The sequence below is a fragment of the Haliotis cracherodii genome, unplaced genomic scaffold (genome assembly GCF_022045235.1).
Source record: "Haliotis cracherodii isolate W230 unplaced genomic scaffold, xgHalCrac1.p SCAF_26, whole genome shotgun sequence".
Taxonomy (NCBI): domain Eukaryota; kingdom Metazoa; phylum Mollusca; class Gastropoda; order Lepetellida; family Haliotidae; genus Haliotis; species Haliotis cracherodii.
The window spans coordinates 5746356-5760977 of record NW_027266282.1 but is presented as its reverse complement, the minus strand read 5'-3'; the positions used below and the strand labels follow the sequence as shown (position 1 = coordinate 5760977).

At 41.5% G+C, this 14622-nt stretch overlaps 1 protein-coding gene across 1 annotated transcript; it reads left to right on the top strand.

Annotated features, from left to right (window-relative positions):
• The first annotated feature begins 3735 nt into the window (after positions 1-3735).
• On the top strand, positions 3736-8869 carry LOC139472949 (dynein heavy chain-like). The gene is made up of 4 exons (XM_071255422.1): positions 3736-4491; positions 4547-5123; positions 7029-7089; positions 8608-8869. The coding sequence occupies exons 1-4, from the start codon at positions 3736-3738 to the stop codon at positions 8867-8869; spliced, it is 1656 nt and encodes a 551-aa protein (XP_071111523.1).
• The last annotated feature ends 5753 nt before the right edge of the window (positions 8870-14622 follow it).

Genomic DNA, 14622 nt, shown 5'->3' with positions numbered 1-14622 from the left:
CCTTTTTAAACGTAAATCACTTTTTTTCTTAACATCGAAACAAAAAAGCGTTAAGGAAACAAAACTAATTACAAAGAACATGATCTTTACATAAGGAATATATACTACAGCTGTAGCATTATTCAAATGATACAGCGCTCTCGTGAAGTAAGGTCATTGATGAACTCACATGAAAGACATTTTAAACATCATGAAACCATATGTCCCATGTGTGTTTTAAAAACGCGCCCTGCCATTCCATCTCTGTATGAAACATTGGGAGTGAGAAAAAAAACGGATCCAGAATTCAATTTCAATCTTCAAAACATCTCATCCATCAACTACTAAAGTAGGGATGTTGCTTTCAATCCACTTTTCATTTCATAACACTGATAATCTTTATTCGAAATACTACAGTAAATTTGAATTTCATGAAATTTTCACAATTGACATGGTCATGTTATTCATTGGATTAATCTGTTAAAGTGGTTTTGCCATATGAATTCGCTCACTTTCCAACTTATTTCTAAACTGATACTCCACTGCAAGGCCATGAATGGTGAGTATTGGTTTCTTTTAAAATGTCAAAAATCGATACCGTTATTGTTTCGCCGTGGAGCTAGTTCATGGAAAGAGGTCTTGAAAAGAAAGGCGCATTATGTTTTGTTTTGAGTGTGGCAGAGTATTGACGTAGGTGACAGGTTTCAAACGAAGAATATTTACCGCGACGCCAAGAGATCAAAGTATTGCGACTCAAATATAATAAAACATAATCAATTTCTATACTGCTTTTCCTGTTTTATTTTATTTTTATCATGTATTAGGACAATTTTAGAATTGTGTTTTGTAAGCTTGTTTTTGAACTGTATATTAAAATGTCATATTATGCTTGTTGGCGTTGTTGTTTTTAAATAATACATTATTATTTATTTCGTTTTAATATCATGTTTATCGCACACGTAGATGGCTTGGAAAAGTGTGTGTTGAATGTTTCATGAAAAACACTATAATGCCGCAATATTCCTTTATAATAAATAATTCTGGACTCGGTATATTTATAATAAAGTAAAAAGAGGCAGGAAAAGTGTTGAAAATTAAGTGTTCAATTCAAATATATATATATATATAAATATATATATATTTGTTTATGAGAACTATTTTGCATGATCAAATGGTGTTTTACGCTTGTAGCCAAATAAAAAAATGAACTGTAAAATCGACGAAATTACGAAATCATATTTGTTATTACCTGAAGGGCTGAATGAGTATCATGATTATTTATACGAATTAAATAACCCGATATTTTAATACCACATACAATGAGTAATAATAGTATAATGTACTATTTATTTTCAGATTAAACCATTCCATTGTCAATCGTAATTGCCGTCGTAGAGCGTGTTAACTAACTGTAGGGCACACCTACTTCCTGTAGGGGTTATCAGTAGGATGATTCTATTTCGTTCTCACGGGGGGTAAAGGTGCATTGCATGCACGTGCATCTGCTCTATGAAAGCTTTATCGACAGTGTACACAATTAGCCATACTATTCTATTTGTAACATATCATTGATCTAATTAGCGATTTGATTTGTTTCATTAATTAGTTTACTATGTATAAAAATGATAAATTACTGAAAGCAGGATGTTTGGAAAAATGTGATATTTGGAGCTGCAGTTTCATCCTATGATAGACACAGCTAGGAGCAATATACCAATTATGCCCTTATAACCATTTGACATTTAGGTTTATAGAAAATGATGTATTTTGAAATATGAAACCTATATACATGACGGTTTTTTTCTAAATAGATGATATCAATATTGTCTTTGGTTACATAAGCTTGTTTGGACACATAACATTTATACGAGACATGTAAGTAAATACATTGAGTCCGTGAACATCGTATCTTTGACAAGACCAGTCCAGATCGTGTTGCTATGTGACAGGACTCTACCATACAGATACAGAGGCGTTCTATCTATATTTTGCACGTTACGTGAGAGAGAGAGAGATAGAGAGAGAGAGAGAGAGAGAGAGAGAGAGAGAGAGAGAGAACATGACTCTACCACACAGTGGCGTTCTATCTATATTTTGCACGTTACGTGAGAGAGAGAGAAGAGAGAGAGAGTGAGAAAGAAACATGACTCTACCATACAGTGGCGTTCTATCTATCTTTCGCACGTTACGTGAGAGAGAGTCAGAAAGAAACATGACTCTACAACACAGAGGCGTTCTATCTATATTTTGCACAATACGTGAGAGAGAGGAGTGAGAGAGAAGAGAGAGTGAGAAAGAAACATGACTCTACCATACAGAGGCATTCTATCTATATTTTGCACGTTACGTGAGAGAGAGAGAGAGAGGAGTGAGAGAGAGTCGACACGACGTTTGGAAGTTTGGCCGAATCAAGTTACAGTAAGTCGACAAAGACATAACGAACTCCCCCAGGCCTATACACAGAATACGGCACTGTGGCTTTAATATCGAGCATGAGAAATACGCACTTCACTTCTCCTCCGTTATTCCGAGTGTTTCGCGTTCCTATCTCCGTCTCTCGTCTTGAATTATTTATCCCGCCACCGAGATGCGCCGCTGGTAGAGCGAGATCCGATCGTTCCCTTCAAAGGGAAAGTATCGCCCTGGGAAATCAGTAAATTGGAAAGAATGAAAAGTTCTAACGCACAAAACGAAATAAAAATCCAGTCAATCGAGTTAATCGACTGAACGATAAAGCGGTATATCAGCGGCGGGGTTCCCTCCCTCTCGACTAGTTTACCCACAGTCCTTCGCGGCGATAGTCCCGGGGTAGGGATTTTTACGCACGCCTTTTTTTTATCACCCCGACCCCTCTGTGAGACAGCGACTATTTCCTATCCCACAAATGTACCGAGCCTCACCCGTAGGGCCAGCTGTGTCTGAAGTTGACGTAACTTGCAATTGACACGTGAATCGGTGGTTATATGGGCGAGTGTGTTGTGTGCCGGATTGTGTGTCTTGGGTGACATCCTGTGTGTGTTGTGTGCCGGATTGTGTGTCTTGGGTGACAGCATGTGTGTGTTGGGTGCCGGATTGTGTGTCTTGGGTGACAGCCTGTGTGTGTTGGGTGACCGACTGGTGTGTTGGATGACATCCTGTGTGTGTTGTGTGCCGGATTGTGTGTCTTGGGTGACAGCATGTGTGTGTTGGGTGCCGGATTGTGTGTCTTGGGTGACAGCCTGTGTGTGTTGGGTGACCGACTGGTGTGTTGGATGACATCCTGTGTGTGTCGGGTGCCGGATGTGTGTCTTGGGAGACAGCATGTGTGTGTTGAGTGACCGACTGGTGTGTTGGATGACATCCTGTGTGTGTCGGGTGCCGGATTGTGTGTTATGGGTGACAGCATGTGTGTGTTGGGTGACCGACTGGTGTGTTGGATGACATCCTGTGTGTGTCGGGTGCCGGATTGTGTGTTATGGGTGACAGCATGTGTGTGTTGGGTGACCGACTGGTGTGTTGGATGACATCCTGTGTGTGTCGGGTGCCGGATGTGTGTCTTGGGTGACAGCATGTGTGTGTTGGGTGACCGACTGGTGTGTTGGATGACATCCTGTGTGTGTCGGGTGCCGGATGTGTGTCTTGGGAGACAGCATGTGCGTGTTGGGTGACCGACTGGTATGTTGGGCAAACTGCCCGTGTAGGTTGGAGAACTGCCTGTGTGTGTTGGAGAACTGCCTGTGTGTGTTGGAGAACTGCCTGTGTGTGTTTTGTGACAGCATGGGTGTGTCGAAGGACAGCCTGTGTGTGTTGGAGGACAGCCTGTGTGTGTTGGAGAACTGCCTGTGTATGTTGGAGAACTGCCTGTGTGTGTTGGATGATAGCATGTGTGTGTTGGAGAACAGCCTGTGTGTGTTGGGTGATAGCCTGTGTGTGTTGGAGAACTGCCTGTGTGTGTTGGGTGACAGCCTGTTTGTGTTGGAGGACTACCTGGGTGTGTTGGGTGACAGCCTGTGTGTGTTGGAGAACAGCCTGTGTGTGTTGGAGGACAGCCTGTGTGTGTTGGAGAACAGCCTGTGTGTGTTGGGTGACAGCCTGTGTGTGTTGGAGAACAGCCTGTGTGTGTTGGGGAACAGCCTGTGTGTGTTGGAGAACAGCCTGTGTGTGTTGGGTGACAGCCTGTGTGTGTTGGGGAACAGCCTGTGTGTGTTGGAGAACAGCCTGTGTGTGCTGGAGGACAGCCTGTGTGTGTTGGAGAACTGCCTGTGTGTGTTGGGTGACAGCCTGTGTGTGTTGAGTGACAGCCTGTGTGTGTTGGAGGACAGCCTGTGTGTGTTGGAGAACAGCCTATGTGTGTTGGAGAACAGCCTGTGTGTGTTGGAGAACAGCCTGTGTGTGTTGGAGAACAGCCTGTGTGTGTTGGAGGACAGCCTGTGTGTGTTGGAGAACAGCCTGTGTGTGTTGGAGAACTGCCTGTTTGTGTTGGAGAACAGCCTGTGTGTGTTGGAGGACAGCCTGTGCGTTGGAGAACTGCCTGTGTGTGTTGGATGTTAGCCTGTGTGTGTTGGAGAACTGCCTGTGTGTGTTGGAGGACAGCCTGTGTGTGTTGGAGGACAGTCTGTGTGTGTTGGAGGACAGCCTGTGTGTGTTGGAGAACAGCCTGTGTGTGTTGGAGAACTGCCTGTGTGTGTTGGATGTTAGCCTGTGTGTGTTGGAGAACAGCCTGTGTGTGTTGGAGAACAGCCTGTGTGTGTTGGAGGACAGCCTGTGTGTGTTGGAGAACAGCCTGTGTGTGTTGGAGAACAGCCTGTATGTGTTGGAGAACAGTCTGTGTGTGTTGGGTGACAGCCTGTGTGTGTTGGAGGACAGCCTGTGTGTGTTGGAGAACAGCATGTGTGTGTTGGAGAACTGCCTGTGTGTGTTGGAGTACAGCATGTGTGTGTTGGAGAACTGCCTGTGTGTGTTGGGTGACAGCATGTGTGTTTTGGAGGACAGCCTGTGTGTGTTTGAGGACAGCATGTGTGTGTTGGAGAACTGCCTGTGTGTGTTGGGTGACAGCATGTGTGTGTTGGAGGACAGCCTGTGTGTGTTTGAGGACAGCCTGTGTGTGTTGGAGAACTGCCTGTGTGTGTTGGGTGACAGCATGTGTGTGTTGGAGGACAGCCTGTGTTTGTTGGGTGACAGCCTGTGTGTGTAGTATGACAACCTGTGTGTTTTGGGTGACCGACTGGTGTGTAGGATGATATCCTCTGTGTGTTGTAGGACAGCACGTGTGTGTCGGGTGCCGGATTGTGTTTTTTGGGTGATCGAGTGGTGTGTTGGGTGACAGCCTATGTGTGTTGGGTGACATCCTGTTTGTTTTGGGCGAATATCTGCGTGTTGTAGGTTGAAATCGAAACTTACAGAATATGCGTAATAATTCTTTATTACTGATACTGGTTTTCCTGAATACCACCACTTTCTACCTTTACTAGGTACCCACAATTTCTAAAAAATATAAACTTATAAAGAGAATTAACAATACTGGAAATGAAATGCACCCTTGACGGACACAGTATGTAGCGCTAAAAGTTTCGGACTGCTTGTTATTTTTACAAATACATGTACAAGCTTCAGAAACCTCACATATTGTGCAGGTGTCTAAATACTTCATCATTTATGCCTTTGTTATGTTGCCGGTCATCTTCCCGAGGCAAGAGAGTTAACTGACCTTAAAAGTCCAGTTTCCACCCTTCCCGAACTAGGCTGGAATTCCTGGGCTCGATCGTGGCGCCATCAGTGGCTATCACGAGTTCTATACCTCTCCTATGGACCAATCAGATTCCACCTCTCGTATCACTTGCATTTGCTTCAAACAAAACGGTGGCGCCCCGTCAAGACGATCTGATCGATAATCAAGATCTATATTGTGATAAAACGAGTCTTACATTACGGAGTGCATCTAATCACGCGAGCACCTTGATTAAAACATGAAAAGATTTTGAAAATATCTGTTGACAACGAGTTAGCGGTGCACATGCTTTGCAAATCCTTCAATCGACCGAAATCTGTATGACGGTTTACGAACCGAATTTCGATTTCGGAGCGCGATTTTGATTGGACTATGCATAGACTCGTTAGTCCAGCCAAAATGTAACTCCATAATACCAGCCTAGTTCGGCAGTTCTCGAGAAGATGGTTGCCGGTCTACCAAATCAAATATTTTCCGAAAATCTATAAACACGGTATTTTGATTTTCTCAAATATTTTTGACAAAGGGATTGTAAAATAAAGATGTTATCTGCTGCTGAGCAGTTTTTCCTAAACCTTGCCTGTGTTTCAGGGGTAATTTGATTCATATCTGACCAGGTTCTTATTCCAGAATCAAGGATAGAGGTAAATATTTTCCCCATCACATTTAAAGCGAAATACCACGATATTTTTTACAAAGGCATCGCCTTGTTTGAGAGAGGAAAAGTCTTCCCTACGTTCCAATAATGTGGGAAGTGATCGTTATACAACAATTCTACTAATTGAAACATTAATTAAGATAAAAAAAAAATAATTTCAGGTGGTATGCCATCACATCCGGGTGCCTGTCACATTTTTAAAGAGTTAATGGCTATACTAATTTGCTTTATTGGTTCCGAATGAACAGAGGGGTTTAACAACACATTCTGTAGAATTATGATTCGATAGAAAGTCTGCCACGATCTGGTTAAACTTAGAACGATCTTCTCTAAATTTTGGGTTCAAAAGATGTTTACAGCTTCTACCAGGACTCAAGAATGACTTTAAGGGCGCCACACAGATGTAGAATCTACATCTTCTACAGCAGTAACGATATCATGAACAATTGCATTTTGATACTGCTGCTTCCTACGTTTTTAATACCTTTTGGAATTATTTTTTTGCAGTTAGATAGCCACATACTTTAGAACAATGTTTACATTTCCTTAACAAGTTTAAGTAGAAATACTATTTGTTATATTTCAAGGACCTCTTCATGAAACCGTTTGCATACGCTGCTATTGTTTGCTTTTACAACAGTTCAATTTGAAATGCGAGCTGGTAAAATACATTATGTCCAACAGCCTCTCAACAGCCTCTCAACAGCAGCTGTAATGTCAACGTGGACAGGACTGAAAAAGACCAGTAACGTTCCGGGTTAGAATAGCTCTTCAGCAACCCATGATTGCCGTAAGATCCTAAACATTTGGTAAATCCGTCACTAGAGTCCTATGTTCGCTTGATGTCTTTTAATCATAAACCTACTATTGTACAATTATTAAAATTAAAATTTAATGCAATGAAGTCACTTCATCAGTAATTGTATTCCTGTAATGTTATGTTCTATCGGCCTGTGGCCTCAACTTGAAATAACGGTGTTACTTACTTGCTTGTAGTGAGAGGCGACTAACAGGATCGGGTGGTCAGGCTCACTGACTTGGTTGATGCATGTCATCGTATCCCAATTGCGTGGATCGATGCTCATGATGTCAATCACTGGATTGTCTGGTCCAGACTCGATTATTTACAGACCGCCGTCATATAGCTAGAATATTGCTGAGTGCGGCGCTAAACAACACACAAACAAACATACAAACAAACAAACAAACCAAAGTACAGACGAAAGCGTCAACAATTTCTTGAACATTCGGCGACAAACAAATTGTCTAAACATAATCTGTTGCCTTTCTCGGGCCATTTATACTTGACAATAGGTTTATACTTGACAATAGGTTTAGTATTAACCCTTACTTCCAAACTTACAAACTCAGCTTTCAAGGAAGGAATTTGTAATGTACAGGATATCTGTAGGTGGTCAGATTCTGTTCTTGAGTTAACCTTCAAATAAGTTATTAAATCAAACAGACTAGTTGATGTAATAACGCAGTCTACCAACCTTACCATTATTGCAAATACAAGTCCAGCAACTATGCTTATCGCTGCCCTTTCGACCGTTTACAATATGAATTCCTGATATGAGTTCTCACTGATGTGAACAAAAGCTATTTGTTACGTCATACTGAGCTTCTCGGGGTTTTTTTCCAAAACAGATCCATGTTAGAAACATCTTCAAGATTGAGGTCTGAATCCTTTTCAGTATCAGTAACATAATATTCATTTCGGCCCACCCGCGTATTGAAATCACCTGACATGATATTGTAAACATTGTCAATTTCAGACATGATGCACGGGAGTTGCTTGTCAAGCTCGTCAGTATCATTTGTATCTCGCTCGCTGTATAACGGGGATTTCTGAAGCAGAATGTAATCAAAACCTTAGATGACTGACAGACTATTTGATAGATATGGTCATGGGCAGAAAAACACAGCATTGAACCATTCATGATACAATCGTTTATATCAGTCAGGCCATTGAGTATATATCATCCTGGAATCTTCCTGGAACACATTTCAACCTCGTTATCTGGCCCCTTTACTATGGCATCCTCATCTTTTGGCGTTAGAGACCAGGGACAGGGACTCCTCGCCATTTCTACCGTCCACCTTTACACACACGACCACCCTCCCGAACAACAACCCCACCCCGGTTCCATATACACACGGACTTCTCACCCCAAGCACCGCCCACCCTCACACACACGACCACCCTCCCTAACAACAACCCCACCCTGACTCCATATACACAGGGACTTCTCACCCCCAGCACCGCCCACTCTCACACACACGACCCTAACAACAACCCCACCCCGCCTCCATATACATACGTACCCCTCACCCCCAGCACCGTCCACCCTCACACACGACCACGACCCCCATCGCCCACTCCACCCCGGTTCCAGGCCATCTCACCGCCCACTCTCACACACACGACCAACACCCCTAAGAACAACCCCACCCCACCTCCATATACACACAGACCCTTCACCCCCAACACCGCCCACTCCTACACACACGACCACCCCTAACAATAACCCCACCCAACCTCCATATACACACGGACCCTTCACCCCCAGTGAGTTATACAACGAAATTGGGCAAGTGGGACTCTTTAAAAAATGTCATTAAAAATCTCTATTTCACGCGATTAATACCGTTAGGTTATAATTAATTCAAATGAAGTTTTTAAATCAAAGGAACGAAAGGTCATATGATGGCTTCAGGTTGCAAGATGGGGTTTGGGGGAGCTATAAAATCATGCATTTAGTATCAGCATTTGTTGAAGAACGCGCTGGTTGAGTTAACCAAATCTATTCCTCGGCAATAATTTTGGGCTTGAAATATTTTACAGTTGAACATATAAATTTTAAATCCCCAGATATTTGATTTTTGTGATTCCTTTCAACTTGAACTTCAGTCATAATGACGTTATGTGGACATAACTCGACTTGAATGCATACCTCGACGTAAATCTATTACTCGACTTGAATGCATACCCAAATGTAAATATAAAACTCGATTTGACTGCATACCTCGACGTAAATCTATAACTCGACTTGAATTTTGTCAATCACATTAGTGTGCAAAGGGACAGAAAATTCAATTATATAAATGATTTCATTGGATTTATCAAACAGGACAAGATCAGGTTTGTTGGCCTGGATAGGTCTGAGGGTGTATACGGGCCTATTCGAAAGAAGTTCGTTTTTATCATTTTCCATGACGCGCTCTACATATTCTGGGTCGTACCATGGATGGACCTCTGTGTCAAAACCACAGGCATGACGAAGACGGTAATAAAATGATCGAAGCACGCCATTATGTCGCTTAAGCTACTGTGTTTGTGCCGTATCCACTTACGATGTGTTGGACATTCTCATTAAATTCATTGCATAATCTACATTTCATATTTACATTTTGATTCAGAATCACACACTGACGGTTTCGAGTGGAAAGTGACTGGTCCTGAGCAGCAAACAGAAAGCCTTCAGTTTTACTTTTCAGACTAGTTGACTTCATCCAATCGAAGGACTTTGCAGGGTTGCTGATCTTCTCAACATACTGCATATAACCTCGATGCATTGGTCGTTCAGAAAGCGACTCCTTGAAAAACTGAACCTGCGCCGATTTGATGTGGCACTTCGCTTGGTTGACACTCATTTCTGTACCGTCCAGCAGTACAGAACCATCAACAAAATCAACACTGACATTGAGATTATGTCCCACATCCAAGGCTCGTTTAAGAAAACTATGGAATGCCTTGTTTTCATCATGAATCTTGACATGATTCACAAGAGGATCATCAGACAAATAAATGTGTGCAAAAGTCCACAATAGAATTCTATCATGAAGAGCCTCCACATTAATCAAACCACGCCCTTCCATCATGATTGGTAAATATAAGCGATTGAGGGAAGAGCGAGGGTGGTGGGATCTATTGTCTGAAATGATTCTTCGTGTGAGGGTGTCAATACCCTGAATTTCTTGTTTCGTCCAATCAACAACACCTAAAGAATACGAAAGGACGGGTACAGCAGAAGTATTTGTGGCTTTGACTTTATAGCGAGCGTTCAGGTCTGAACTCAAGATTTTCTTAAGTCTACATTTGTACTCTGCCCGAAGTTTTTCCTTGATATGGCCATTCTGGAGTTTGTCCCTAATCTGCATCCCTAAGTACGTATAGGCCTGACCTTCCACGAGATGGTCAATACCTCCCCCAAGTAAGCTGACTGAGCCTCCCTCTTCTACCTTGCCATGTTTCAAATGCCAAATGTTGCACTTGTCGACTCCAAAGGACATGCCGATATCACTAGAACAGGACTTGACAAGGTAGAATCTGCAGTTATCATTGTTACAGAAGCGGTTACAGTGGACACAGTAGTTACAGTAGATACAATGGTAACATCATGTATCACACATACTGATTGACACACAACTAGCTTTACTCACGTCCCCAGCCGCAAAATATTTTAACCACGCACTATATCACGTGGACCTGAATATCGCAGGTTTTTGTTTTAACTATTCTGACCTATAATGTTCTTCTTTGAATCCGCTCAATGTGAGATTATCATTTTCTTAATAAATTTATGTGTATTTAACGAAATTTTACAAGCCCCGTCCCTCGTTGTTGCATCGCATTGTCGTGATATTTATCCCTCTAGAAATAAATTGATGAAAAGAGGTTGTCAACGAAGGTTGGATAACAACAACCTGTTGTCTCCGAACAAAATAATTTTTCTTATAAGGTTATCTCCCTTTCTGTCAAGACACGATAACGACCAACGCCAACACATTCCATTTAATTAATGAGATGGGGTGTTTACCTGAAAGAAACAAATGATAGAACGCTGACACACTCAGATTTTATTGATTGACAAAAATTCACTTGAAGCCCTGTCAATCATTTATCAAGTAATAATAAGCTACGTGGAAATTAGTTTCCCCGTCAGTGATCAAACCAATGTCCATTATGTTGTAGATCCTAGGCGAGCAACTGAGGTTTGCTAACACGTGTTGAGGAGACTGTAATAGGTGTTAGGATAATAGCATATTCTGATAATTCTTACCCCATCGAGACCTGGTGATCAATTTTGTCGGTGTTATATGGAAAAGTACTTAAAGGGGTTTCCTGAGATTCCCGTATTGAATACGAAAGCACAGTCAGACTCCAAGATCAGCTTTACAGCGGCCATTTTCGTTTCTCGCGGTTTAAAGAGCTTGGATTGGATAAAGATAAAACGTTCGTTCGATCTTTGATGGAAAAGTTAAAAGGGAGATTGAAGGTTATTTTGCTCAAAGAAGAATAAAAATGTTTGTAAACTATATTTTTGGTTGTAAAAAAACGGATGTATCCGGAATGTTTAGCATTTATTCAGTGTAAGATCTTACGACTGAACATATTCATGTAAACAATATCATCATAACGAATAAACAGTGAATATTCGTTAAATTGTGTGCTGTAACACTTGATGCCATGTAACCACCTCTATCATTAAGACGAAACAGCTTTACAGTCTCGATATTATCTTTGTAATACGTTCTAATATTGGAACTACAGATTGTCCTGCCATTCCGCAGATCTCGAACTATGGCTTATCTCGACACTTCGCTTGTCTGGAACTACAGATTATTTCGACACTCCGCTGCTCTCGAAATACAGATTATCCCGCTTCTATGCTAGTCTCGAAATACAGATTATCCCGCTTCTATGCTAGTCTCGAAATACAGATTATCCCGCTTCTCCGCTAGTCTCGAACTACAGATTATCCCGCTTCTACGCTAGTCTCGAACTACAGATTATCCCGCTTCTCCGCTAGTCTCGAACTACAGATTATCCCGCTCCTCCGCTAGTCTTGAAATACAGATTATCCCACTTCTCCGGTAGTCTCGAACTACAGATTATCCCGCTTCTCCGCTAGTCACGAACTACGGATTATCCCGCTTCTCCGCTAGTCTGGAAATACAGATTATCCCGCTTCTCCGCTAGTCTCGAAATACAGATTATCCCGCTTCTCCGCTAGTCTCGAAATACAGATTATCTCGCTTCTCTGCTAGTCTCGAAATACAGATTATACCGCTTCTCCGCAAGTCTCGAACTACAGATTATCCCGCTTCTCCGCTAGTCTCGAAATACATATTATCCCGCTTCTCCGCTAGTCTCGAAAAACACATTATCTCACCAATGCGCTAGACTCGGTATTAAACGATTTCGAGTTAAAAGGGTTTTACTGTATTATCATTTCTGCTGATACCATTAGGTTTTATTGACTACAGAAGGTCTCAGTTCACAATTAAGCCCCTGTACACGAGGTTAAAATGAGCAGTTTAATACACTTACTTATGATGGTAGATTTAGCATTGTCGAGTTTATCCATACACATCGACAATTTCATATGTCAGTATGATAGGGTCGTCTTAATCCGAATTGTTTCCTTCCAGTTTCATAGTTTATTAAACTAATAAAAAAGTCGACATCATAATCTTATATGATTGGGCATGATGATGATGATGATGATGATGATGATGATGATGAATTCTCTACACAAGTATTTAAAAATATTAAATGGCAACAATTAATTACAGTACATTTAGTTTCAATACGACGATGATGATGATGATGATGATGATTCTCTACACAAGTATTTAAAATATTAAATGGCAACGACAGTACATCTAGTTTCAATACGACGACGACGATGATGATGATGATGATGATGATTTCGCTTCACAAGTATTTAAAAATATTAAATGGCAACGATTAATTACAGTACATTTAGTTTCAATACGACGACGACGATGATGATGATGATGATGATGATGATGATGATGGTTCTCTACACAAGTATTTAAAATATTAAATGGCAACGACAGTACATCTAGTTTCAATACGACGACGACGATATTGATGATGATGATGATGATGATGGTGACAGATCAGTGTATTTTCAACTGTTTCCTCAACAATAAAAATATCAAATTTGTTTGAAAAATCACTAAATGTCAAGAATATTAACTGTTATTTACAATCATAAATCTGATTTAATAATCCCCCATGCGTAAAATAACTGTCCTTTGAGAGCTTTTATTATCCTGAGCTGCTTCAACATCCTCGTATGTATTTGTAGTACGACATTTAAATAAACGATAAAGTGGTTCGATGCCTTTGTCACCTGAAATCAGTTCACACATATATAATTCATGTTCGACTTAGGCATTGTAAAACAATACGTGGCGCTGAATGGGTCTACAAACGCATATCCGTGGCTGGGTGGTGGGGGTTGATTGCCTGGCCATATGATACGACACCCGTAAGATGAAATGCCATATTTATTATCATTGGTCGTATATTACATGGGTATTTCAGTGTGTGAGTGAGTGAGTTGGGTTTAACAGTATTCCAGTTATATCGCGGCGTGTCAGCTTAATGTGGGAGGAAAGCCCGAAGTGATGCAGGTCACAGACGTTTACCACTTCGGTGAAACCCTCGTGGGTATGGTGCAGACAAACCTAGAAACATAATCGGGGTGAACCGGGATTCGAACCCACAATCATAGGTTTCTGGCGTGCCCAGGGGACGCAACTCTGCGCAGCGAATCGCGCCGCCTTAGACGACTGGGCCACCCGTGCCCCCTTGGGTATTTCAAATCTCAAAGTTATCATGCATTATGGAGCAGCAAGGCAAGGATAATGTTGATGATGGAGGGCATGCTGATCAATTCCTCATCTTGCAGCAGCTGTACCCGCATCTACAAACAGTGCTGGATAAAAGTTTTTACTCTGTTTGTAATATTCCAGATCTATGACGACGTCTCTGTATGTAACAAGGTTTGGACCAGACAATCCAGTGATTGAAATCAAGAGCATCGATCCACGCAATTTGGATACGATGACATGCATAAACCAAATCAGCGAGCCTGACAACCCGATCCCGTTAATCCCTTTTTCCAAGCATAGTCGCCTTTTGCGGTAAACATTGGTTGCTTAAGACCAATTCTAACCGTGATCTTCATTGGTGTAAAAGTTTCGTTTATTTACATCGACGGACACGTACTGTAGGTTCTTCACTGCAGCATTATAACACATCCTTTAATTTCTACGTCGCACCTGAAATACTTCGGCGATAAAATACCGTTATATGTGCACATTACTGATTTAAAAAATCTGTCTTAAAACGGGTGTCATATTTCCGTTTTCTCAAGAATGTGATGACAGCTATTTCGGTTAAGTAAGTGAACCATTTTTTTATTAAAACAAAAGAATCAACATAAAATAAAACATA